Source organism: Hemicordylus capensis, chromosome 6, assembly GCF_027244095.1.
Source record: "Hemicordylus capensis ecotype Gifberg chromosome 6, rHemCap1.1.pri, whole genome shotgun sequence".
NCBI lineage: Eukaryota > Metazoa > Chordata > Lepidosauria > Squamata > Cordylidae > Hemicordylus > Hemicordylus capensis.
This window is the reverse complement of record NC_069662.1, coordinates 128,941,247-128,966,765: the sequence shown is the minus strand read 5'-3', so window position 1 is coordinate 128,966,765 and position 25,519 is coordinate 128,941,247. Positions and strand designations below refer to the sequence as shown.

The 25,519-nt window shown below is 43.2% G+C and overlaps 1 protein-coding gene across 1 annotated transcript in view; it reads right to left on the bottom strand.

Annotated features, from left to right (window-relative positions):
* COL28A1 (collagen type XXVIII alpha 1 chain) overlaps positions 1-13,852 on the bottom strand; it is a 128,643-nt gene extending 114,791 nt beyond the window's left edge. The window contains exons 1-5 of the mRNA XM_053262460.1: positions 13,707-13,852; positions 12,202-12,361; positions 6,857-7,413; positions 3,990-4,010; positions 2,161-2,217 (exon numbers count right to left, since the gene is read on the bottom strand). Of these exons, the coding sequence (XP_053118435.1) occupies positions 2,161-2,217; positions 3,990-4,010; positions 6,857-7,413; positions 12,202-12,322 (756 nt within the window). The 5' untranslated portion in view covers positions 12,323-12,361; positions 13,707-13,852. The remainder of the gene's footprint in view (positions 1-2,160; positions 2,218-3,989; positions 4,011-6,856; positions 7,414-12,201; positions 12,362-13,706) is intronic.
* Between the last annotated feature and the right edge of the window lie 11,667 nt (positions 13,853-25,519).

Below are 25,519 nucleotides of genomic sequence, written 5' to 3'. Positions count from 1 at the left end.
CAAGGTAAGAGCATAGGTCCTGTTTGTTTTAAAATGTACCTGATTGTCAGGAAGGCCACTGAATGAAAAGCACAATAAACAAACAAAATGAGAGAGGAGAGCAGGTAGAGGTGATGTTGTTTGGATTACTAATCTAATACATCCCCCTTTAAATTTCTACTAGATATACTGACATCTCACACAGACTCCGATCCTGAATACTGTCCAAACCATTCCCTGTTTTCTATTAGGTTTTATCTTCTTTTTTGTTTAAAACAATTCTGAAATTAATCTTTCTGCTGATTTGCCTTCCCAGCCAGGCACCTCATTTTGGTTTTTGTGGCTTTGGTCTGACATAGCACAGCTCAAGGCTCTTTTTATTCCACAAGGACAGAACTTACCCCACTGTCATTCTACCAAAGTGTGTGTGTGTGTGTGTGAGAGAGAGAGAGAGAGGGAGAGAGAGAGAGAGCGCGCGCGAGGGAGAGAGAGGCCTGTGCCAGTATTCGGCTCTGAACAGCCAAACATGAATAATGAATAAATAACACACACAACCTCAGGTACTTTGCAGAGGCAAGCAACCCCAAAATGCAGCTCCATATGGGATCCAAATCCCTCACTGACCCTCAACCAGTTCTGAGGGCCTCTTAAAGAGCACAGAACCCTGCTGCATTTCAGCAGCATATTGGAAAGCACGTGGGAAGTGCTGGGAAATGTAATCCTTTCCCAGCACTTGGGGAAAGCACTAGGAAAGGACTAGACCACTCAGCACTTCTTGTGCACCTTCCAAGATGGTGCTGAAAAACAGCTTTAGGTTCCTTAAGGGGTCCTTGGAACCAGCAGGAAGCTAGTGAGGGATATGGGTGCGTGCAGAGGTTCAGAGGTTGGAGAATGCTTGTTTCTCTATGGTACCTGAGGTACTGTGCAGATTATTCAGGGATGAATATTTGTATATGCATTTATTTGACATTTAATTTTTAAAAAATGTTTAAAGCATTGCCTATAACTATCGTCAAGGTAGTGGTGCAGCAGGGAAATGACTTGCCTAGCAAGCATGAGGTTACCGGTTCCAATTCTCACTGCTACGCTTCCCAGTATGGGAAACCTCTACATTGGGTAGCAGCAATATAGGAAGATGCAGAAAGGCATCATCTCATACTGCGCGGGAGATGGCAATAGTATTCAACCAAAGAAAAACCACAGGGCTCTGTGATCGCCAGGAATCGACACCGACTCAACGGTACACTTTACCTTTACATTAGTGATAACCAGCATCATAATATATGGTCCCAATTCAGCTAAAGTTAGACAGATAAAGGCTGCAATTCAAAATACAGACTGCAATCTGTATTGCACTTGAACATGCTGGGGCTTAGTTTTGCAAAAGCCTGCATAGAATTGTGCTGAACATCCCAATGAAAGCAATGAGACACAATCATAACTAACTGGGCCAGTCATTCCATCGGAGATGGTCAACACAGGCTGCCAATTACCGAGGCACACGCAGGGTAGCAAGATGCCCTCCACTGCCCCACCTGCTTCCCTGTGCTGTCCTCCGCCAGCATCCGAGCAGCAACCCCCGCCCCACCTCTTTGCTATCACTGCTTCCTCCCTCCTTTGGCACTGGTCTGATAATGAGAAAAGGGAATGGTACTAAAGTACTGAAGATGCTCCATAGAAAGAGGAGGATGAGCACACTGTGCCACAGGGCAGTGGCTACTGCTGCTGCAAAGGAAGAGGAGGCGGTGACTTCGGTGGCATCAGGTGTGTGTGTGTGTGTGTGTGTGTGTGTTTATGTGCATAGCTACACAAATGAAATCAAGTGTCAACTATCACCACCATAGCTTGAAAAAAGCAGGGTAGCATTTGACACCCTGTCTCTGATACAAACTGATCTTGGGGCATCCATGGAACTGACCTTATCAGGACTCTGGTCTACTCTTCCTGTTCATCACAAACCCAGCTGTGTCAGTACACATTCCCAACTCCGGAGAGGGCCACCAGCTTGTGCAGACCAGTCCTTTGGTCAGAACATTTTCCTAATGGCTATTTAAATCGATCTTTCTCCATCTGAAAACCCACACTATTTGCTCTTTCCTGAGCAAACAATGAACAATTGCTTCCCCTTTTCCTTCTGACAGACGCCAACCTATTTATAACTGTCACAAAAAACATACTCACAGGGGGCCCTGCAGCTCCTTTGTCTCCCTTTTGACATCCACACGTTTTCGGTTCACACTAGAGGTTTAAACAGACTCATCAGCAACAGTTTCATATTTCAAAATATACACATAATTTAATGCTTTTGGTCACAGTCTAAAAACAGAAGGAGATAGACATTAAAAAGAATTATCCATGAATACAATTTATTATTATTTACAATACTTATTACAACCATTTTGGTCCTCAAAGCAGGTGACAGAGAATATGTCAAAAACCAATTGGATAAGTAATTTCTAAGGCAACAAACCCAGAAAAATCTGGTTCTTTCACATATAAATTATGAAACTGACAAAATACTTTTCTGAGCACCTTAACATACTTATTCAAAACAAAAAGAAACAAAAGTCCCACCGAAACAAAAGAGACTTCTAATTACATCATGATGAAGAGGAGCTGTCTTTGTCCTGGAAGATCTGAGGGCTGTTTCTACCATCACAACATTCCTACATCATGGAAAGCAGGGCCTTTTTAAGGGGGTGGGCAAGGGGCACAATTGGCCCAGGCCCCACACATTGGGGACCCCCATCCACAGTATGGTTCAGTACTAGTGGATACCTGTATGTGACACAATATGTATGTAGTGGCAAGTTATAGGTAGAACATAAGAACAGCCCTGCTGGATCAGGCCCAAAGCCCATCTAGTCCAGCATCCTCTTTCATACAAGTGGCCCACCAGATGCCACTGGGAGCCTACAGGCAGGAGTTGAGGGCATGCCCTCTCTCTTGCTGTTACTCCCATGCAACTGGTACTCAGAGGCATCCTACCTCTGAGGCAGGAGGTGGCTTATAGCCCTCCGACTAGTAGCCGTTAATAGACCTCTCCTCCATGAAGTTATCCAAACCCTTCTTAAAGCCATCCAGGTTGTTGGCTATCACCACATCTTGTGGCAGAGAATTCCACAAGTTGATTATGCGTTGTGTGAAAAAGATGTGTAGATGTGGCATCTCGGGGTAAATTGGACATTATAGCAAAACAGATATGTCAATGCAGGTTCTGCCAACTTCTGCAAAGCGGGAGTGAATGAAGAGAAAATTTAAAGCAGAAACCTTGCCCCAGTTTTACTTCTTCCCCCCACCCTAGTGAGGTTTACTTCTTGAACTCCCTTAGAATAAAACTGACTGGAAAGAAGCAGGTTGGGAAAGGAAAGCAGAGGCAAGGAAAGTGTTCAGTTCTCCCTCCCTCCTGCCCATATTATACTTTCAAGCATCCCCACACTTTACAGGAAATTCATAGTGATCCGATTCTGAGTGACACATAGTACTGCTAGTTTGCTTCACAGCAAAAGACACATGGAAGAAACATCTGTATTCATCAGCTTGCATATTGCTTGTTACACAGAAGTGTTTTCCATGTAGGAATTTCATCATATGTGAAGAGGCCCTAACTCCCTAGGGCAATGAAATATTTTCTGTTTGGTTCCCTCCAACTTCCTCTGCTTGCCCTTCTTGGCCTTTTGCTACCGAGAGCCATTTCTCCCTGCATCTGTGATCTTAAGCTCAGGCAACCGCTACCAGAGAAGGCACCCTTGCCTTTTAGACCTTGTGTCTGGGTGGACTTTTCAGGAATAACTTCCAGGCTGTTTTTTGCATCTACATCTCTTAAAGGGGACAAAGAGAATTCTTGTGTGGTTTTACTGATATGTGTCTGTGGAGGGGAAACAAAATATGGTGTCCATGAATACTGTACATGCTTTTTCTTACATGGGGGATATTGTGTACAAAAATGTTATGTGAGAAACATCACAACTTTATATCATACTGGAGTAGTCAAAGTCTGTTCAACTTACCCGCTCATTAAATAAGGCTTCCTGGGGGGGAAAGGTAATGAAAATGTGTTAACATGATAAGCCATTTCACTTGTGAATTAGCAAGGTTAATCACTTTTAGTAGAGAATACAGCCTGGAAAGTGACAAAAGTGATTTGATAGAGACATTAGCCTGATTCACAGGATCATACTAGTAGATATGAACTACCACAGGGGAGGGTGGTGGGGTGGAATGACTGCAATCTTTGGCCCCGCCCTCAGTTTCTTTGTGTTGATGGTTGGTTGCTCATACATAATAAGGCCACAAGGTATACTGTGGATTATTGGGTAGGGTTGTCAGGTCCACATCCTGAGAGAGCAGCTGTAAGTGTTACACAGAAGGAACATTTCAGCCGGTGCAGTTTGTCCCATCAGAATGCGACAATGATGGAAGAAGCTGCACTTGGTAGAATTTTCCCTTGAGTCATCTATAGTGTCTACTCACCAACCACATCCCAGTACATTTTTCATGAGCCTTCTCACTTACTGTGTTAATAATATTTCTTTTTCTCTCCCAGCTGGAGACTTCCTTCTTTCTTTGGTCATGTCTATTTGTACAATGTTCAGTTCTAACCCTCCCTTGAGAACTTCTGTTATGCTCTTCAAGAATGGCTAATGTTTCTGGCCTTCTGACCCAATCACATCCTGTTTTTCTTCTGTCTCTCTATTGGATAATAAATTGCTTCTCTTACCGTTTCGTCTAAAGAATTATCCTTCGATGTTGAAATGTCCATGCCCATTTGTTTTGGGTCCTTGTCCATGCACATCACTGCTAGATTTGATGTTGTAATTTCAAACATAAGCTATATTGTTAAGTGCACCTCATCAAGGGTTAAGTATGGGCCAGTTTGGATGATAAAGTCCACGGCACACATGATTAGGAGAGGGATGTGTCAAGAGCACATATGTCATGATTACTACTTCTATGAATATTTATAAACCACTTCTCAACCAAATTTCTCAAAGTGGTTTACACACAAATTATAAATTAGAAGAACTGTCTCCAGGGAAGCAGATCTTCACTGAAGAGCCTAGTAAGCCCATTGTGGGGAAAGTGTTAAAAATCAACATTTGGTCAAGTGTCTTGGTTTGTGTGTTTGTTTGTAAATATATTTTACTGAGCATTTTTCATAACATTAAAGAAGGGGAAAGAATGTCATTACAAACAAAAACACATGCAGAATTCAGAGCATTCCAGTCAAAAGTTATAAAATTGCACTAATGTATCAATAGTGGATCTAGCAAATAAGTATTACCAAATGAACTAACCAAAACATCATTTGCTGCACACATGCCATCAGTACAAAGTACAAATATAGTCTCAAAGCATGAACAGCTCTGACACTTTCTATCCCAACACATCCCACCAAAAGGAATTTTGACTGTGACCTTGGATAATCCTGAGAATTGTTGACATGACTAATGAAGGCACACTGTGTATTAAGGAACTTGCCTTCCTTGGTTATTCCCTTAGTGATTCTTAGTTGTTGTGTGACTTCTCCCCCTGCTAATGCAATTGCCCACATTCTAGCATACCATACATTCAGTGATCCCGTGTTACCCGTCCTCCAATGCAAAACAATTTCCATTCTAGCTGCTGACAGAAGTAAAAGCTATTCTCACGAGCAGCCTACCCGAGCAAGGGCAGCCCAGCCTGGGTTAGGCTGCTCATGTGGAGCACCAGGATCACCCCCAATCCCAGCGTTCTCACCCTGGCTTACCCTACTTTTTGCCCCAAACTTTAGCCAGGAGTAAGGGCACGAGAGCATCCTTAACCCCAGTGCCAGGATCATGTGTATGCTTGGGCTGCATGTAACCCGAGCATATAGCATGCCTGGAGCAAGAGTGCCCGGCTGAGGGAAGCTGGAGGACTTCCTCCTCCGGCTCTCTGCTCTGCCATTCACCGTGGCACTGCTCATGTGCTGTGGTGAGCGGCAGAGTGAACTGGGGAGGGAGGTCATGTGTGGGGCCTCCCGACCAGCCCTCCCCACCTGGCAGCAATTTGGGTCATGTGTACGAACTTGTAGTATTGTTATATTTTTGTGGAGGAGGTCTGAACCTAAATGGTCAGAAATTAAGATGAGAGCTAATTGGAGTTCTGGAGAGAGTTTTTGTTCCATAATGGTTGCCACTTGCTGAAAGACATCCTCTCAGGATTTTGCTACTATTGGCCATTCCCTTCACATATGAGTGTAGGATCCCTTCAGCCCACATCCTCTCCAACACATAGGGTTGTTGGATTTATTTATATTGTGTAACTTCTGAGGGGACACATGCCATCTGAGAGTTGTCTGTTTTCTCTTAATTGGAATTACACATATCTCCATGGTGGTTTATCTTCATTTTAATGAATATAAAGGCTAGGGGCAGACACAAGGTTTTGGAGGAATGCATGTTCCAGAATTGGAGGGAGGGGCTAGCTTTAGGCCCATGGCCCCAGCCTTTTAGCACCTGAGGTATCATGACAATCCTCCTCCATGGTGTGAGGAGCACACCACATGATACCTTCCCACCCTGTTCTTCCCACTGGGTGGGGGAATTGGTACCCCAATCTTTCCACCCTGATCTCTTTGAGCCCATGGTATGCATGCATTGCACGCTGCATGCCAATCTCTTTCCTCCCCTCTTCCCTTTATCTGGCTGCTATCCATGCCCCTCTTCCCACTCGTTTAACTCCCTGCCTTTCCAAAAAACAGGAGATGGGGTAGACCAAAGTGTGGAGTGGGCCAAAGTGTGGAGTGGGCCAAAGTGTGGAGCAAAAAAAGAAAAGAGAAAAACCCATGAGATTAAGCTTCACACACACAAAATTTTTTTTAATGAAGCAATATAACTTTCAAAATTTGACTTACCAACTGCTTTCGTATTTTTTCTGAAAGGCTGGCATCGGTCAGAAGCAGAATAGGCTTTCCTGGTGAATCACCAGATATTAAACGTAATTTGGCTTTATTGGCATCTTCAGAAAGGCCAATGGTAATGAAAGATACTCCAAGTGCTCTCGCAGCTTCAGATATGACCTGGACATCAGGACTTTTTGGGTGGTCAATACCATCTGTCATCAGCACAGCCACTTTGATGCTGGTTTTACGACCTTCTGCTTTGAACAGTTGAGTCGCATTAGAAATAGCATAATACGAATAGGTGCCTTGTCCAATATAGGCCATTCTGAGGACTTCCTGCTTAAACCTCTGCAGTCCTGTCCAGCTTGTAAACGGATGGTCGATTTTGACTGTGCTGCTGAACTGCATGGCTGCCAGTTTGATGTCATACCTTTGGACTCTGATAGGCTTCAAGAAGAACACTTTGTCACTTAAGCTGTTAACAAACTCTCTCTGCTTATCAAACAATAGGCCTTTTGCACTTTCAGAACTGTCCATAATAAAGAGGATATCAATGAAGCAGACAGAATCTGTAAGAGGGCAAGAATTAGAAGGATAATTAAAATAATGAACAAACACTTAGCTGAAGAAAAAAACATACAGAGTAACATCACACAGAAATGGATCAGAGCAGAGAGAAGTTAAGGGAAATCTAATGTAACTCGCATGGTCATTAATTCAGAACAACAGTACTGAAGCATATTCATTTACAAGGGATTGAAACTATTAACTTAGCACAGATTTCCAGGACAAACAACAACAACTATTATTATTATTAGATTATGCAAGGAAGTGGATGAGATGATTGAGCACCTTGTGTGTTGTTGTAAGAAAATCTCACACACTGATTATAAGGAAAGACACAACAAAGTTGCTGCAATGATCCAGTGGAATTTTTGCAAGAATTACAAATTGCCAGCAAGCAAGAATTGGTGGAATCATCCGATTGAGAAGATCATAGAAAATGAAGAGGCAAAAATCCTTTGGGATTTTCGAATACAAACTGATAGGCATTTAACACACAATATGCCTGATCTGACAGTCATTGAGAAGAATCAGGTTCTGATAATTGATATTGCAATCCCAAGGGATAAACGAGTCAATGAAAAACAACTGGAGAAAATAACTAAATACAAGGATCTTCAGACTGAAATTGAGAGGCTCTGGAACAAGAAAACAATAGTGGTGCCTATAGTTGTTGGTGCCCTTGGTGCAGAACCAAAAGAACTTGAACACCTTCTCAACATCTTACAACATATCAACTACAGAAGGCCACACTACTTGGGACAGCACGAATAATATGACAATATCTTTAATTTTTCTTTAGTTATCCTAGACCCTTGGAAAAGGCCCGATAATTAAAGTACCAAATCCAGTCAATAACATCTGGGACTATGTGTAAATATAGTAATTATTATTTCTTGTTTACACAGTCAGACAGGTGTTATTGACTGGTTTGTTTTATCCAGACATCGAGTCCTTCCCAAGGACCTGGGATGGCTGAATTTTATTGTCAATTGTTATAGATATCGTCGCAGAATATAGGCTGTTCCCAGTAAAGCTGCTTTTTGTAATTGGCTGATGGTGATTTCTGTGACCACTATGGTGTTGAGGTGCTCTTCAAGGTCTTTTGGAACTGCACCCAGGGCGCCAATTACCACTGGGATTATTTTGGTCTTTTTCTGCCACAGCCTTTCAATTTCAATTTGTAGATCTTTGAATTTGGTGATTTTTTCTATTTCTTTTTCTTCTATTCTGCTATCCCCTGGTATTATTTATTATTATTATTTTACACAGTCAGACAGGTGTTATTGACTGGTTTGTTTTATCCAGATATCGAGTCCTTCCCAAGGACCTGGGATGGCTGAATTTTATTGTCAATGTTGTTGCTGTTGTTATAGATATCGTCGCAGAATATAGACTGTTCCCAGTAAAGCTGCTTTTTGTAATTGGCTGATGGTGATTTCTGTGGCCCCTATGGTGTTGAGGTGCTCTTCAAGGTCTTTTGGAACTGCACCCAGGGCGCCAATTACCACTGGGATTATTTGGGTCTTTTTCTGCCACAGCCTTTCCATTTCAATTTGTAGATCTTTGTATTTTGTGATTTTTTCTATTTCTTTTTCTTCTATTCTGCTATCCCCTGGTATTGCTATGTCAATTATTTTGACTTGTTTTTCTTTCTTCTCGACTACAGTTATATCTGGTGTATTGTGTGGCAGATGTTTGTCTGTTTGTAGTTGGAAGTCCCATAATATTTTTACATCTTCATTTTCTTCAACTTTTTCAATTTTATGGTCCCACCAATTTTTGGCTACAGGTAGCTTGTATTTTTTGCAGATGTTCCAGTGTATCATCTCTGCTACTTTGTCATGCCTTTGTTTGTAGTCAGTCTGTGCGATCTTTTAACAACAGCTGATTAGGTGGTCCACGGTTTCATCTGCTTCTTTACAAAGGAGTCAATTGCTGTTTGTTGTTGATTTTTCGACTTTTGCTCTTATTGCATTTGTTCTTAGTGCCTGTTCTTGTGCATTATTATTATTATTAGTAGTATTAGTATTAGTATTTACTGCTTTTCATCAACAAAACTTCTCAAAGTGGTTTACATAGATAAAAGAATAAGGAGGGGATTACTCAAAGAACTCACAATTTTAAAAAGAAGCACAAGGCAAATACCAGCAACAACCATTGGAAGAACACGGGGTTGAATAGGGGCAGCCCAGGTAAATAAGATCAATGGGAGCATAATGTATGCTATACTTTGTGGAGGGCAGGAAGCAGCAGCAGCCCCCCTCCCCTAAACCAGCAGTATCACTATATATAAAACGCTTAGGGAGCATGTGGCAAGCCCTGTCCCTGCCCCGCCCTCACAGCAGCCATGACCAATAAACATCAAGGAGCGCCTTCCTCCTCCAACCCACTCCAAGAAGACCGCTCCAGGAAGAGCAGTGGAATCGCAGTGGAGGCCTAGGTTGGCTCCAGCCACTGGCCTCCATCGTGTAGCCCTGCCAAGTCTTCTCGCAAGGAGGACAGCCAAGCCAGGTGGGAGAGCGCGCCAAGAGCTATCCGTGCAGGCCAGATGGGAAGCCCCGGCTCAGCTGTCCTCCTCACAAGGAGACTCAGCGGGGCGACAGAGGCCAGCGGTTGGGAAAGAGAGAGAGAAGAAAGATAGACCACCAAGGGTCTGACTCAGTAGGAGGCAAATTGCTGTGGGTGGAGAGTCTCCCAGCTCACAAGTGAATCATTCACCTGGATAAACCAGCAGAAGTGGGCTGGGGGCAGGGCCTGGAGGTGGGGGGTGGCTGAGTGAGTGAGTGAGTGAAGGGGAAGGGGGTGGCTGAGTGAGTGAGTGAGTGAGTGGCTGACACTGAGCAATAAAGCAGTGGCTGTGGCAGGGGGCCAGGAGAGCAATGAAGTACTAGCGTGCAGATGCTCTGTGCTGGATAAGCTAGAACACAAATATTGTCCTTACCTCCCCATTCTGTCCCTAGCTCCTCGCCTAGGCCCACTTGAACTTGAATCATAAAATTGGAGAGGGCGATTTAGTCCACCCCCACCACTCAATGCAAGATATCCAGAGCTAGAACATCCTCAACTGAGTCTAGCCTCTCTTTGAAGACCTCCCTGTAGGTCATTGGAATCCATTGTCAAACTGCTCTTCCGTGAGCACTTGACTTGGAATTCATTGGATCAAGTACACAAGTTCAGGACTTCACCATTACCCTGAATCTTAGCTCATAAGCCACAGGCTATCCTAAAACAGAACTGAATTTTATAAGGATTAATTGGATAATTGGATAACCTTTGCCTTATAGGTTAAGATTCAGGGTAATGGTGAGAGCAGGGAATGAGAACACCATTCACTGCACAGTTACACACATACATGTCGTATTATTATTATTATTATTATTATTATTATTATTATTTTGCTTTTCAACAACAAAACAAGTTCAAAGTGGCTTACGGAGCAAAGGAATGAGAAGATGGCTCCCTGTCCCTTAGGGACTCACAATCCAAAACAGTGGACAGCAACAGCTACTGGAGGAATACACTTATGGCTTTCAGTCCTTTCAGAGGCAAGCATGGGCACACACCCTCCTGTGTAGCTTGCAGTGAATGTAGATAAACCCTAGTTCAGCCAGAGGTAGTACTGAAATAGTGTGGTGGAGGAGAAACACAAACCCTCCCATTTCTACCACATGGACAGTACTATGTCTAAATGATGGCAGAGCTTCTACATGCACCCGATTGCATGAAGGCATGATTATGTGGCCTTTTGAGTGGCAAGGATCACGTGAGCCAGGCCTCAACATGATTGACCATTTGCATGGATGATCCAATTCGCATTGAGAATTATCTGTGTGGTGGAGGGGAGGGGCTTGCTCAGCTCCTCCACTATGCTATTTCAGAGTCGCCCTATCACAGACAGTAAGAGGAAAGACACCAAGGCTATTAGCCAACCTAGCCTAGAAGAAAATGTCTTCCTCTGTTATGGTGCCCAGCCCTGAGCATGAAAGAAATCTATTCACCAAGTCATCTCATGGAAAATGCCACTGGGTCAAAACTTCCTGTCATCCAACATCCTAGGCTGGTTCTCACAATCATAATCAGGGTAGGAGGAGTACCCAGCCAGGATAGTAGAGCAGGGACGCTCATGATTGGTGAGGTAGGAGGATGAGGGGAGAGTAATAGTGTGGGAGGCAGGAGCTGGGTAGGACAGTCGCCGCTGCCAACCCTCATTCTGTCTCCCACAGGGTGGATGAAATGCCATCCTACCTGATTATCTTGAAAACAAGCCTCCTGACTTTAGTTGTGGCAGTCCACCATTATGGCAATAGTTGTGCTATTTAGACAACTTTTACACAGCTGGTGGCCTTAAACATTATATAGTAATTGGTAGATCTTCCATTCTCCAGACCCCAATTATTCAAGCTTCTGGATATTCCAATCTGTAGAAAAACCTAACAGATCTGCAGGGTGGAGATAATCTCAGATTAATTAGAGTGCTACATGAAAAGCACTCAAATGTATCTAAATGTCCGATTAGCCAATGATCTTAATAACTTACAAACCATTCTGAATAGATGGTTATGCTATGTTTTCCCCCTATATATATATATATATTCTATATACAACGCCTATTGAGTACAACTGAATAAAAATGTCCCTTGTAGTCCAGTATTGATGGAAAACAGAACCCAGGACTTTCTGTCAAAGATATAAAATGTGTATATATTTGTTTGTCACTTTCTTGGAGGTTATTCTGGGAGGCTGGGAAATATTTCATACGCCCATAGTGGATTCTAGATAAATGGCTTTACCCTGAATATTTCCTGCTAGAGAACTTGGCTTTGATCCCTTCCTTCTGCTTTGTCCATACACGAGACAATTTGTAGCAACAGCCAAAACCAAAAGCCAAAACACAGAGTCTTTTTTCCACATAGTGACTGGTATCCAAATGCCTTCAAATGTTTAATGCTCCTGTTAACAACAAAACAAAACAAAAATAGCTATTAATGACTCATACATACTAATAAAGCCATAAATACAATACATAATAAAAGTATTCATGGAATGCTTTGGAAAACTGGGTAAAACTCAAGTTTTTTAAAATGTTAACAAGTATTATTTTATTATTAAAATAGTGTCCAAGTTCTAATTAACATATCTCTGAAAATGCTGTTTCTACTTTCGTTTTGCTTTTTAAAAATCTGGCTTAATTATTATTATTATTTTATTACTGTTTGTTTTTAACTTTTATACTGCAATCCTTCATGAGCACTTATGATGGAAAGGCAGGTTAAACAATATTTTAAAGAAATAAATTAAATTAAAATAACACAGTACCTTTGCTGCCCTGGCTCATAATTAGATGTGCGTGTTCAATAGACAAATATTGATGGAGAATCATATTATTCCTTACACATTTTGAAATGTTCATTGCTGTGCTCAGCTTCCAGTTCTCATGATAATGAAGTCATGCTAACAATAATATCAGCTAATACAAAAATAATTACTTAAGATGATATATATGCTATCACAACTACATCACTGGTTAGGTTTGATTCTGACAAGTATCCCAAAGGCGGTCAAAAAGTTCTCTGAATAACTTTCCTGAATTTGGAAAAAGCTCCAGAAGTTCAGACTCTGTTCTGTTCTATGTAGATAACTTTGGAGCCAACTTCTGGGTGGTGGTGAGGGTGGGGGGATGACTTATTTGGGAACCTGTTTGAATGTCCTCACTTTTACACCCACACATTATTAACCCTTATTAACAAAGGCCACATGCACTGCTTTTAACTTATATAAATCTATACTTTAGGGAAAAACCTATTTAGCTCTTAGGCTACTACAATATTTTAAGTTGATTTCAGAATATCTACAAGACAGTCCACAGACTAGTAAATATCACAATATTGCTGTTGTTTGGTACACATCTAACCTGTTAAATTATTTACACAGTGTTTCCTGGGTAACATTCTTTAGCATTATTAGGTTATCAGATTATTACTGAAAATTAATACATCAGGTAATTACTGAAAATTAATCCTAACTTCTAGAGAAAATTTCAGGTTCGAGAAATATAGGCAAGACATCATTAATAGGGAAGTTTTCAACAATATCCTTTATGAATTACTCCTAAATACTTCTTATATAATGTTGTTAAACTCCACCCAGTATCCTGATATAATTAACTCCAATATTTTTCAAAGATGAAAGATCAGTGATATCATTTGAACACATCATAATAATTACTCCTTTTGCTTCAAAGCCCTTTTTTAAATTTTTGCTAAGAAAAACTGTTTCTATACTACTGATATCTTACCTTACACACAGCACTGAAACAGCAAAGGGGAGAATAAATAATCTGTAAACAAACAGGAACTGGAAAACACATTCCTTTTTTTTTTTTTTTAAGGATAGCAGTTCTTAAATAAATAATTAGTCTGGATGCAAATAAGGGCACCTTGCATCTGGATATGTCATGATCCTTTATTCATGTTTTAACAGTTCAAGTTGAATGCAGAGTGGTTAGGCATGTAGCCAGGTCTAGCAAGCTGGGTGGGAGCATGTTTAAAGAAACAGCTGTTCTGAGAGACTGTTTTGCAGACAACCAGCTTGATTGCTATCTGAGATGCTGTCAATGAAAGAAGTATTTCTTACCAATAGCTTGTGCCTTCCTTGGCCATATCCCCATCCCTATCCATGCTGATTATTTAAGAATACTTCACAATATGTGTATGTTAGGGTCAAAATGTGGTGGAATGTCAATATTACAAGAGAGTGTTGAAAATCCCAGATGAGTTTTATGAACGTCCAAAAATGCATACATATTTCCTTCCATTTTGGAGGAATGCTGACAATCACATTTTGGCTCCAACATTCACCAATTTATGTGCGAGTTTTCAGGCGTTCACAACATTTATCCACCACATTTTGGATAGTCACTACGTCTATATTATACCCCAACTTCACACAGAATTAAGCAAGCTTAAACCCATGGAAATCAATGGACATTGCCATGTTTATATTGGATTATCCTCTTCCATAAAAGCCTTGGACGTGCGGCCATGCCACCCGTGTCTTTTTCGCCCGTTCTGGGCATGCGCGGAGCGCATGCCCAGATCGGGCAAAAAAGATACGGCCGCCCAGAGACGGGTGGCCATGTTGGACCCAACCGCCGGTGGAGTCCTCGGCCAGAGGTGGAGGTGGCCGCAGCAGGGCGACTGGCCCCGATGGCGGAGGCCGCCGCCACAGGAGACCGGGAGAAGCAGAAGCGGCGGGCAGAGAGTGCGGCCGAGGCGGCGGCGGAGCCGCGGCCTCGGCCAAAGGAGTGCGGGCCAAGGAGGCGGTGGCCGCGGCGGGGCGACTGGCCCCGATGGCGGCCACCGCCGCCACGAGAAACAGCGGGCGGAGAGTGCGCCCGAGGCAGGTGAGGCGGCAGCGGGAACCCCGCCCCCACTAGAGCCCGTTATTACAACGGGCTTACACATACTAGTAGACTATATGATTACATTTTAATAATAATTGAGTGGCATCTTAGCTAAACCTCAGTCAGTAGAAACTCCTTCTGTGAATGTAAGGAGTGTTGTGCTTGTGCAAGAAGTTCGTCCTCGCACTCAAGGACCTTTGCAACAGCATAATTCTCCTTCTGCTCACTGAGGGAATTTCTGCTTACAGAGGGTTAATCTAAGTGAGGGCCATTGATGGATTGTATCAGCACAATCCAGAGCAGCCATATTGGTTTTTAACACCTTGAATCCAAGTAATGTAGCATTCCAGCAGTAAAATTATACAGTGTCATAACTAAGATGAGGTTAATGTTGGATGGGGAGCTGGGTCAATAGTAATTTTAAGAACTCATTAGAATATAATAGCACTCTTCACATTACAGTGAATATGCCTTATACTGAGTCAGACCATTGGTCCATCTAGCTCAGTATTGGCTACACTGACTGGCAGTGGCTCTCCAAGGTTTTTTTTGGGGGGGGGGGGGGAATACAAGACCCATGAACAAAAAAGAAAAGAAAAATAATACATAAATAAATAAATAAATAAATAATGAATAAATAGCCAGCTCTCAACACACATGAGAATAATCAAACACATCTGTATAGCAAGTAACAAAATGCAATGACAAAATACCAAATGGAATTACAAACTGCAATGAAAGAATGAGAAACCAGCATATCCAGGTGTCCAAACACAGTCCGAGATGTCTTCAAAATGAGAAATTGAAGAGTACGTACTGTACAGGTAATGAGTCCTCAAATCCAAACAGAGGAGACAATGTATTCAGTAGGATGTTGTAAATGCATGTAGTTCAAATCTTGAATCCTTCATACAAACAAAGCAAGCAACCTGCTCTGTAATTACTGATAATGATTGGCAGTGAGAGACAGGGCACACCAGGGAAAAATCACGACAGCCACCCCGGGATAAGGAGCTGTTTTGCCAAAGGCTTCATCAGGGGCTGGTTCCCATTAACACAGGCTGAAACAATGGAATGAGAACATGAAACAATATCTATAATGTTATAAAGTATGAAAAACAGAGACAGAGCGAGCGAGAGAGGAGCACGGGGGAAGAGACAGAGCGAGCGAGAGAGGAGCGCGGGGGGAGAGACAGCGCGAGCGAGGGAGGCGCGCGGGGGGGAGAGACAGCACGAGCGAGGGAGGCGTGCGGGGGGAGAGACAGCATGAGCGAGAGAGGCACGGGGAAAGACAGCATGAGCGAGAGAGGTGGGGGAGACAGCGCGAGCGAGAAAGGCGCGGGGGGAGAGACAGCGTGAGCAAGAGAGGCACGGGGGAGAGACAGCGTGAGTGAGAGAGGCGCGGGGGGAGAGACAGCGCGAGCGAGAGAGTCACGGGGGAGAGACAGCGCGAGCGAGTGAGGCACGGGGGAAGAGACAGCGAGAGAGAGAGAGGCGCGGGGGAGAGACAGCGCAAGCAAGCAAGGCGCGGGGGAGAGACAGAGCGAGCGAGAGAGGCACGGGGGGAGAGACAGAGCGAGCGAGAGAGGCACGGGGGAGAGACGGAGCGAGCGAGAGTGGCACGGGGGGAGAGACAGAGCGAGCGAGAGAGGCGGTGGGGGGGGGCAGAGCGAGCAAGAGAGCTGTTGTGGGGGGGACAGAGTGAGTGAGAGGGCTGTGGGAGGACCAGCCAAACAAATTCTCCCAATTAACCCCAAAAAGGAAGTGAACTACCGCACAGATGCTCTGTGCGGGTTCAGCTAGTTATTAATTATTTCTTGTTTACACAGTCAGACAGGTGTTATTGACTGGTTTGTTTTATCCAAACATCGAGTCCTTCCCAAGGACCTGGGATGGCTGAATTTTATTATCAATATTGTTACTGTTGTTATTATAGATATCATCGCAGAATAGAGGCTGTTCCCAGTAAAGTTGCTTTTTGTAATTTTTTAAAAATTTTAATCAGATTTGTTTAATATTTTTCACTTAATATTTTAATTGTATCCTTTTTACAAACTTGTTTTTAAATTTTGCTGTAAACCACCTTGGGATTGTTTTAATGAAAGGTGGTATATAAATTTAACAATCACTCAATCGGCTGTTCCCAGTAAAGCTGCTTTTTGTAATTGGCTGATTGTGATTTCTGTGGCCCCTATGGTGTTGAGGTGCTCTTCAAGGTGTTTTGGAATTGTACCTAGGGCACCAATTACTACTGAGATTATTTGGGTCTTCTGCCGCAGCCTATCAATTTCAATCTGTAGATCTTTGTATCTTTGTGATTTTTTTCTATTTCTTTTTCTTCTATTCTGCTATCACCTGGTATTGCTATGTCGATTATTTTAACTTGTTTTTCTTTCTCCTCGGCTACAGTTATATCTGGTGTATTGAGTGGCAGATGTTTGTCTGTTTGTAGTCGGAAGTCCCATAATATTTTTGCATCTTCAATGCAATTAATGATGATGATGATGATGATAACAACAATAACAACAACAACAATAACAATAATTTGTATAGGGCTTTCAAATGTTACATAGGAAGCTGTTTGTTGTGAGTGTGCATGTGCCAGGGTCAGAGGGTGCATCCCATGAAGCAGAGGAGGCCAAAATCAGGAAGCTGCTGGATGGTATTGTGGAGCTGGTTCACTACAAGGTCCAACTGAAGGTGGCAAGAGGTGATCTCTGCTGCTTAATATAAGGGAAGACAGGGAAGGGATGAGGGGATTACAGAAAGGAAAGCTTTGGGGCTTAAAAGGTGAAGTTCACAACAGGGCATAATGACATAGGAAGGTGCATTATACCGAGTCAGACATCCATCTAGTGCTCCATATTATCTACACTGACTGGCAGTGTCACCCCAAGGTTTCAGGCAGGAGCCTTTCCCAGGTTCAGTTTCCAGGAGGCTTTACAGACAGTGCTTCTACCACAAATCTCCTGCAGAAGAAAGTGTGTGCATTCACACTCCAACCAAACTTACCCCAAAGCCCCTTCGAGATCCTTGGACCCACTCCACCCACAAATCAGGCTTTGTCTTGTAAATTCTAGCGTATCTCTGTGTATTCCCTGGTTTTTAAAATGCTGGTTTTAAGCTACTTTTCCTGAAAATGCCGGAGCAAATAGGGAGAGGCACTGACGTAGAATCATTAGCATGATAAGAAGGATACTCTCTTTAGAAATGCAGATGTAGCTCTTTAGTAATCTCCCCCCACCCCACATTAGCTAGAAGGAAAACATGGAGGTATGCCATGTTAACTTGCATGAAAGCAAACCCGGGAGCAGAGGGGAGAGGCTGCTTCCCTCAATGCCACGAGTGTAATTCGAAGTGGCTTCATTCAACATTTACACCGCAGCATGAAGCCTTCTGCGAATATTTTTTTTTAAAAAAAAACTAAGCTCTAGCCCTTGTAGAAGCAGACTTATCAAAAATTATATTCAAGCCAATTTACATAATATGCAAATTAGGCACCCGGATTTGGAAAGCCAGAATATGGCTAGCCTAGCCTGGAATCTTCTGCACACAAAGCAGATGCTTTTCCATTGAGCTACAGTACAGTCCCATCCCCAAAGTGTCCAAACCACTTAGAATCTTGTTAGTATCCTTTCAGAAACGAAAGATGGCTCCCAGTCTGCAAATAGCTCAGTCTAAAAACAAACACAAGGAAGACACCAGCAACAGCCACTTGAGAGATTCTGTGCTGGATTAAGTAGGGAGAGTTGCTAGCTACCCCCATATTGCAGATGTGGGTCAGGACTCACTGAGGCCAAGAGGGAGTGTGGCATGCTTAACACCCTCCTCGTGAATTAATGGCAGGGGCAAGATTTGGACTCAGCAAGTCCTGCTTCATTGCTCATTCCCGGCCACTATGCTATTCGACCTCTCTTCATTCCTCTCCCAAGTTATTCTGATATAACATTTGAAAAAAGGATTCTCTATAGAAGAAGGGCTCACAACCTTGGGTCTCCAGATGTTGTCATTGTGGCTGGGGATGATGGGAGTGGTCGTCCAATAACATCTGGAGAGACAGTCCTAGAAGAGGTTCCCAACAAGGTTGAGAACGGGTCTCTGAGCCCAAGGAAATAAATCGACATAAGTTCAACTGTACATATATAGGTTTTACAGAGCAGGTGATCAAACCTGTTCTACAGAACCTATATGTTTACAACTGAACCTATGTAGATTTCTATAACTCTGGCTCTATAATTCTGGAAAATCCAAATTATCCCCAATCATGGGGAGAAAGCAGTGCACAAGTAAAACTGTGCCTAAAATATATGGCAATCAGAGGAGGAATAATGGTTGCAATAAGGCTCCCTCTCCTGCCACACCTTCAGTATAATGGTGGTGGGGAGGGGGGAACATAGGAAAATAGAAAGCTGCCATACACTGAGTCAGACCATAGGTCCATCTAGCTCAGTATTGTCTATACAAACTGGTGTCTCCAAGGTTGCAGGCAGGAATCTCTCTCAGCCCTAGCCTGGAAATGCCAGAGAGGGAACTTGGAACCTAGATGTTCTTCCCAGAGCGGCTCTATCCTCTGAGGGGAATATCTTACAGTGCTCACATATGGTCTCCCATTCAAATGCAACCAGGGTGGACCCTGCTAGGGGGACAAGTCATAGCAATAGCAATAGCACTTACATTTATATACCGCTTTATAGCTGGAGCTCTCTCAGCGGTTTACAATGATTTAGCATATTGCCCCCAACATTCTGGGTACTCATTTTACCGACCTCGGAAGGATGGAAGGCTGAGTCAACCTTGAGCCCCTGGTCAGGATCGAACTTGTAACCTTGTGGTTACAGGGCGGCATGCTTGCTACCATAAAACCAGCTCTCCTCTGCAGCACAGGGATGTGCCTGAACCAGTTCTGCGCCTCCGTAGGGACACGCCGAACAGGGTCAGGTGCCTCTTTTCAAACTTGTTTGGTGGGGTGGGGATCGGTTCCTTTAAAAAGCAGATAAGCAGTTCCTTACCTGCTCCTCCGCTGGCCCATCGCTTTTCCAAGCGCGGCACCTGCTTGCCAAAGGGCCGTGTGTGACTGCAGTGCTGCTCCTAGTGGCATGCGCGTGGTGTCAGAATGCACATGTGGATGCGGGAGCAGCACTGCAGCCCCGCATGGCCTTTTGGAAAGTGGCACCGCACCCAGATGTGGGAGCAGCGCTGCAGATGTGGGAGCGCTGCCGCTGCACACGGCCTTTTGAAAAGCGGGTGCCATGCCTAGAAAAGCAGTGGGGCGGCAGAGGAGCAGGTAAGGACCTGCTTACCTGCTTTTTAAAGGAACTGATCCCCGCCCTACCTGCAGCTTCCTGAACTGGTTCGGGCTCATCCCTACTGCAGCAATCATTTGCAGTTATCTACACTGCCTTTGAACAGTGTGGCTGGGGATGATGGGAGTTGTAGTCCAGAGAAAAACTGGGGACCCAAGTTCGAGAACCTCTACATCGGATGTAACTGAACTGCACTGAAATGACATGGCATTGATGGCAATATTGTATGGTTATTGCTTTAACTATGACTTCTTTTGAGGCCACCACACAACCACTGCCTCTTAATATATCATATGGAAAAGTAATTATAGATCTTAAGTAGAAGAAATTGTACTTGTGAGCACCAGCATTTCCCAAACCTAGTCAATTAGCCAACAAGAATATGTTGGTATGTGTACTTTTTCTTTCACGTTACACAGAGAAGCTGATCAGGCAGAAATGAACCTATTTTCCATCTTTGGGGTCCGTATGTGAGAGAGGTCTCTCCAATTATTGCTAAAGAGAACGCTGAAGTTGACTTATTCGTTCTCACCGAAACAAGACTGTGCTATTTCAGGACATGTCTGCACTACACATTTGACAGTTATGGCTCACAACCAAATAGCACTGGGAATCGCAGTGTAATGAAGAGGCGAGGGATTTCTGCTGAAGAAAGTCCGCGCATACTTGGAGTCTCAAAGGAACCATACATAATATATGTCAAGTGCCAAACAGGCAGGGGTAGCGAAGTCGTGACAAAATAAGGCAAAGCATGATGAGGTGATGGTTAAAAGGCTCTTTAAAAATAGAACATATTGAAGGGCAGACCCCAAGGGTGACTTTTGGATGTTACTGAGAAGCAGCTAAAGAAGATAGGCACATCTCTTGGGCATCTGTTTTTAATGTTTCCAATGCAAGAGGAAATTCATACATCTTCCTCACAGTGAGATCGTAGCCAGTGGACTATCATCGGCAAGCTCCAGTCTTTGAAAGTATCTGTCCCAAAGCTATTCACATGGTCTAGTGAGCGGGGCCATAATTTGTAGCTTATCTCCTAATGTAAATATTCTATGTGCTTTATGCCTTGTGACCTCACATACTATAATCCAGGTAAAGAAGACCCATACAATAACTACTCTTCCCTCACAACCTCATTATCACTGGTAGCCCCCTTAGAACTGTGATTAGGCAACAAGCCAGGTCTTCAATTAGTTGCTTCCAGGTAGATGTGAGCCCTTTTTGGGACAGTAAGCAATGCATTTTTTACACCAATTGTGCTAAATTAGCAGGAACTGTGTGGATAATTCTGTATTTCTTGATCATTTCATCACACTGAATATGAGCGGGAAATATTCTTTCTCCTTGCAAAAGATGATTTGGGCTCCACCTTGTGGGTTCCAATGGCACATCAATTGATTCAAGGCCTTTTACTTATTGTGCTAGATCTAGGCACAATGAAGCAACTGTGTTTTTAAGAACAGCCCAGCCTCTAGAATCTCACCCCTCCCCTCTCTTCCTTTAGACCAGGGGTTCCCAAGCTGTGGTACTCCAGATGTTGTTGAACTACAACTACCATCATCCCAAGTTACAATGTATTGTAGCTGGGAATAATTGGACCTGTAGTTCAGCAACATCTGGAGTACCACAGATTGAAAACCTCTGCCTTAGACCAAGAATTCTCAAGCTTGGGTCCCCAGATGTTGTTGGACTACAATTCTCATAACCCCCTGCATCAGGCCTGTGTTAAGATCCCTGTCGAACATCCACATAGAACCTTGCAAAGCAGGGGTAGGCAACCTTGGTTCTCCATCTGTTGCTGAACTACAACTCTCATCATCCCCAGCCACAGTTAGTCCCCTGCTGAGCAAAGAGACACCTTTTTAAAGCAGTGATTATCTTTATTTAGTGGTGTGGGGGGGGGAGCAACTGGCCCTATCCATCCCCAGCACAGCATCCCTCCAGTGGCTGTTGCTAGTGTCTGTCTTATGTTTCCCTTTTTTAGATTGTGAGCCCTCTGGGGACAGGGATCCATTTATTTATTTATTTATTTATTTATTTATTTATCAATAGCAATAGCAATAGCAATAGCACTTACATTTATATACCGCTCTATAGCCGCAGCTCTCTAAGCGGTTTACAATGATTTAGCATATTGCCCCCAACATTTCTGGGTACTCATTTTACCGACCTCGGAAGGATGAAGGCTGAGTCAACCTTGAGCCCCTGGTCAGGATTGAACTTGTAACCTTCTGGTTACAGGGCGGCAGTTTTACCACTGTGCCACCAGGGGCTGGCTTGCATTTATTTATTTATTTATTTATTTATTTATTTATTTAGACAGATAGTTAGACAGATAGATATAAACCACTTTGGGAACTTTTTTGGAAAAGCAGTATATAAATATTTGTCATCTTTATCACAATTTATTGTTCAGCAACAGCTGGAGAGCCAAGGTTGCCTATCCCTATTGTAAATAAATCAGTTAAGTTGTCAACACCTTTGTGGAGTCTGAATTCAGTATTCAAGGTTCAAGAGAGAACAGTTGTGATTTTAATCTTTAAAGATCTAACAAATGGCATCATCCCTCTCTTGTCTCATGCTGCTCACACTATTTGCCTTTTTTAATAATCTGAAAAGAAGGCACCAAATTGCAGCAGCCCCTTCTCCGGTAGAGCTCCGGCTATAAAGCGGTATATAAATGTAAGTGCTATTGCTATTGCTAAAATGTTGTCTGCTCTTCTGCCTACTGATGGCTTCACCATAATCTCCCACATTAAGGCCCTAGGCTGAATTAAGATTTAGCCTTTGCTGTTTTTCTATAACATGTCAGTGTCAATACTTGAACTGGAAATCACACAATGACCCAGAATACTTCAGCACACTAAAGGAATATATAAGAATGGAATAATAAAACATCTGCTGCCACTTGGGGTGTAAGTAGTAACTGCTACTTGTCTCTCCACTGACCCTAACTCTAACCCCTGCTAACTGGGCACAGAGGCACCTTTTTAACATAATGATTCTCTTTATTTAGCAGGGGAAGAGCAATTGGCCCTATCCACCCCCAGCACAGCATCCCTCCAGTGATGGTTGCTGGTGTCTATCTTATATTTCTTTTTAGATTTTGAACCCTTTGAGGACAGGGATCCATCATATTATTTATTTATTTATTTCTCTATGTAAACTGCTTTGGAAACTTTTGTTGGAAAGTGGTATATAAATATTTTTTGTTCTTGTGGTTGACAGACTACCATGTGATGATATACAATGGCTAGAAAAGTCAGTGGCTGACATCTTAATGAAGTGCTTGAGTAACAAGCAAAATGTTGCATGCGCAAGAGTACATAGTGGCATTAAAATATGGATTTGCAGAACTGCACTCTTGTGCAAAAAATCCTGTGAAAACAAAAGAGATGAATTGTAGGTTGCACACTTATTGAGCAAGCAGGTTTGCAGTACTGTAACACTAGTCTGGAATGCAAGCTCAGGACTTAGTGTGAATAGCTAGCACAACCGTTTTGCACTACCACAGGAGTTCCTAACCTGTGGCACTCCAGATGCTGAGGAACTACAATCCCCATCATCCCCAGCCACAATAAATTGCAGTGGGTGGGGGGTTATGGGAATTGTAGCTCAGCAACATCTGGAGTACTACAAGTTGGGAACCCTACGCTAGCACAACATCCTTCTGCAAGTGTGTTAGGATGTCAGCCAATCAGTTCTGCTGCTTAAAATGCATGGTCATGACCAGTGTTTCTTCCACGGCATGCGCATGTGCATACAAATTTTTTGATGTCTGCTCAGTTAATTTAAGATCCCACTCAGGTTGAATCAGGAAGGCCCCATTCTGAATGCATGTGCATGCACACTGCCTTGATACGGCCACCCAGAACAAAACTCATTCCACACACAGATGAAAACAATTATAGGGATCTACCCTCTGTAGTGGGCAGCATAGAAGTATGTTAAACAAACAAACACTGGGCATGACCTAAATGGTGGAAGGTTAAGAACACATGGAACGAGTTCTTTATTTGAAATAACAGGACTAATTCATTCTCTGTACACCACCTAATAGTGCAGCAGGGAAGTAACTTGCCTGGGGAGCAAGCAGCAGCGATATAGGAAGATGATCAAAGGCATCATCTCATACTGCATGGGAGATGGCAATGGTAAACCCCTCCTCTATTCTACCAAAGAAAACCACAGGGCTCTGTGGTCACCAGTTGCCGCCAACTCGACAGCACAACTTTACTTTTAACTTTACTTTTAACGTTACCAGAAGCATATGGTTTACGCACACATGTAAACAACAACCAATACATAATGGGAGGCACCACTGAAGAAGAGTCACACGTTTACTTTAATCCAACTAAGGACTGCCATCCTTATCCACTTCCTTATCACTAGATGGATCAGGAATGACAGGCATACATGGAATGTGCCTCTATCACCACATTGCTGCAATATATAATGTGCATTTTGAATACATCCTACAGCCCATCCCCAACCACATTTACTCAGTAATAATAATTAGTTTAAATGGGATGTCCACCCTGACTTATCTGTTTCCTCAGAAGCTTATGCTTCCCCACGAAATTCAGTGGGATCTTCTTCCAAGTAAGCATGCATGGATCGCAACCTTGGCATGCTAAGATATAAGAGGTTGCCCTCTGATTCTGATCTTACCTCCACCATAAAACTGAATAGGTGGCCATAGGGAAAGCTACCTCTGAAAGGTGGGAGATTGAGATGAATAATAATAAATAAATAAATAAATAAATAAGAAAGAGCCAGTGTGGTGTAGTGGTTAGAGTGTTGGACTAAGACCGGCGAGACCTGAGTTCAAATCCCCATTCAGCCATGACACTCACTAGGTGACTGGGCCAGTCACTTCTCTCTCAGCCTAACCCACTTCACAGGGTTTATTATTATTTTACATTTTATATCCCACTCTTCCTCCAAGGAGCCCAGAGCAGTGTACTACATACTTAGGTTTCTTCTCACTACAACCCTGTGAAGACGGTTAAGCCTGAGAGAGAAGTGACCAGAGTCACCCAGCTAGTTTCATGGCTGAATGGGGATTTGAACTCGGGTCTCCCCAGTCCTCGTCCAGCACTCTAGCCACTGGGCTCCTTGGAGGAAGAGTGGAATATAAATGTACAAATGTATAAATGTAGCGCAACGATTACTGCAATAACTTAGTGCAGCCCTCTGAACACTCTAAAACGCTATATATATTCTAAGCAATATTATTCTTTCCAAGAAGTATGTTCAGGGCCGCTGTCACAATTCCTTGGCGGCCGGCATAGACCTCAACACAAACGCTGCTGCAGAAACCACGACGCCGGGCAGCGAAGAAAACAAGCAGAGGGACGCTCCCGTCAATGAATCGTTTTACATTTGCTCCGCCCTCTAGCGGCC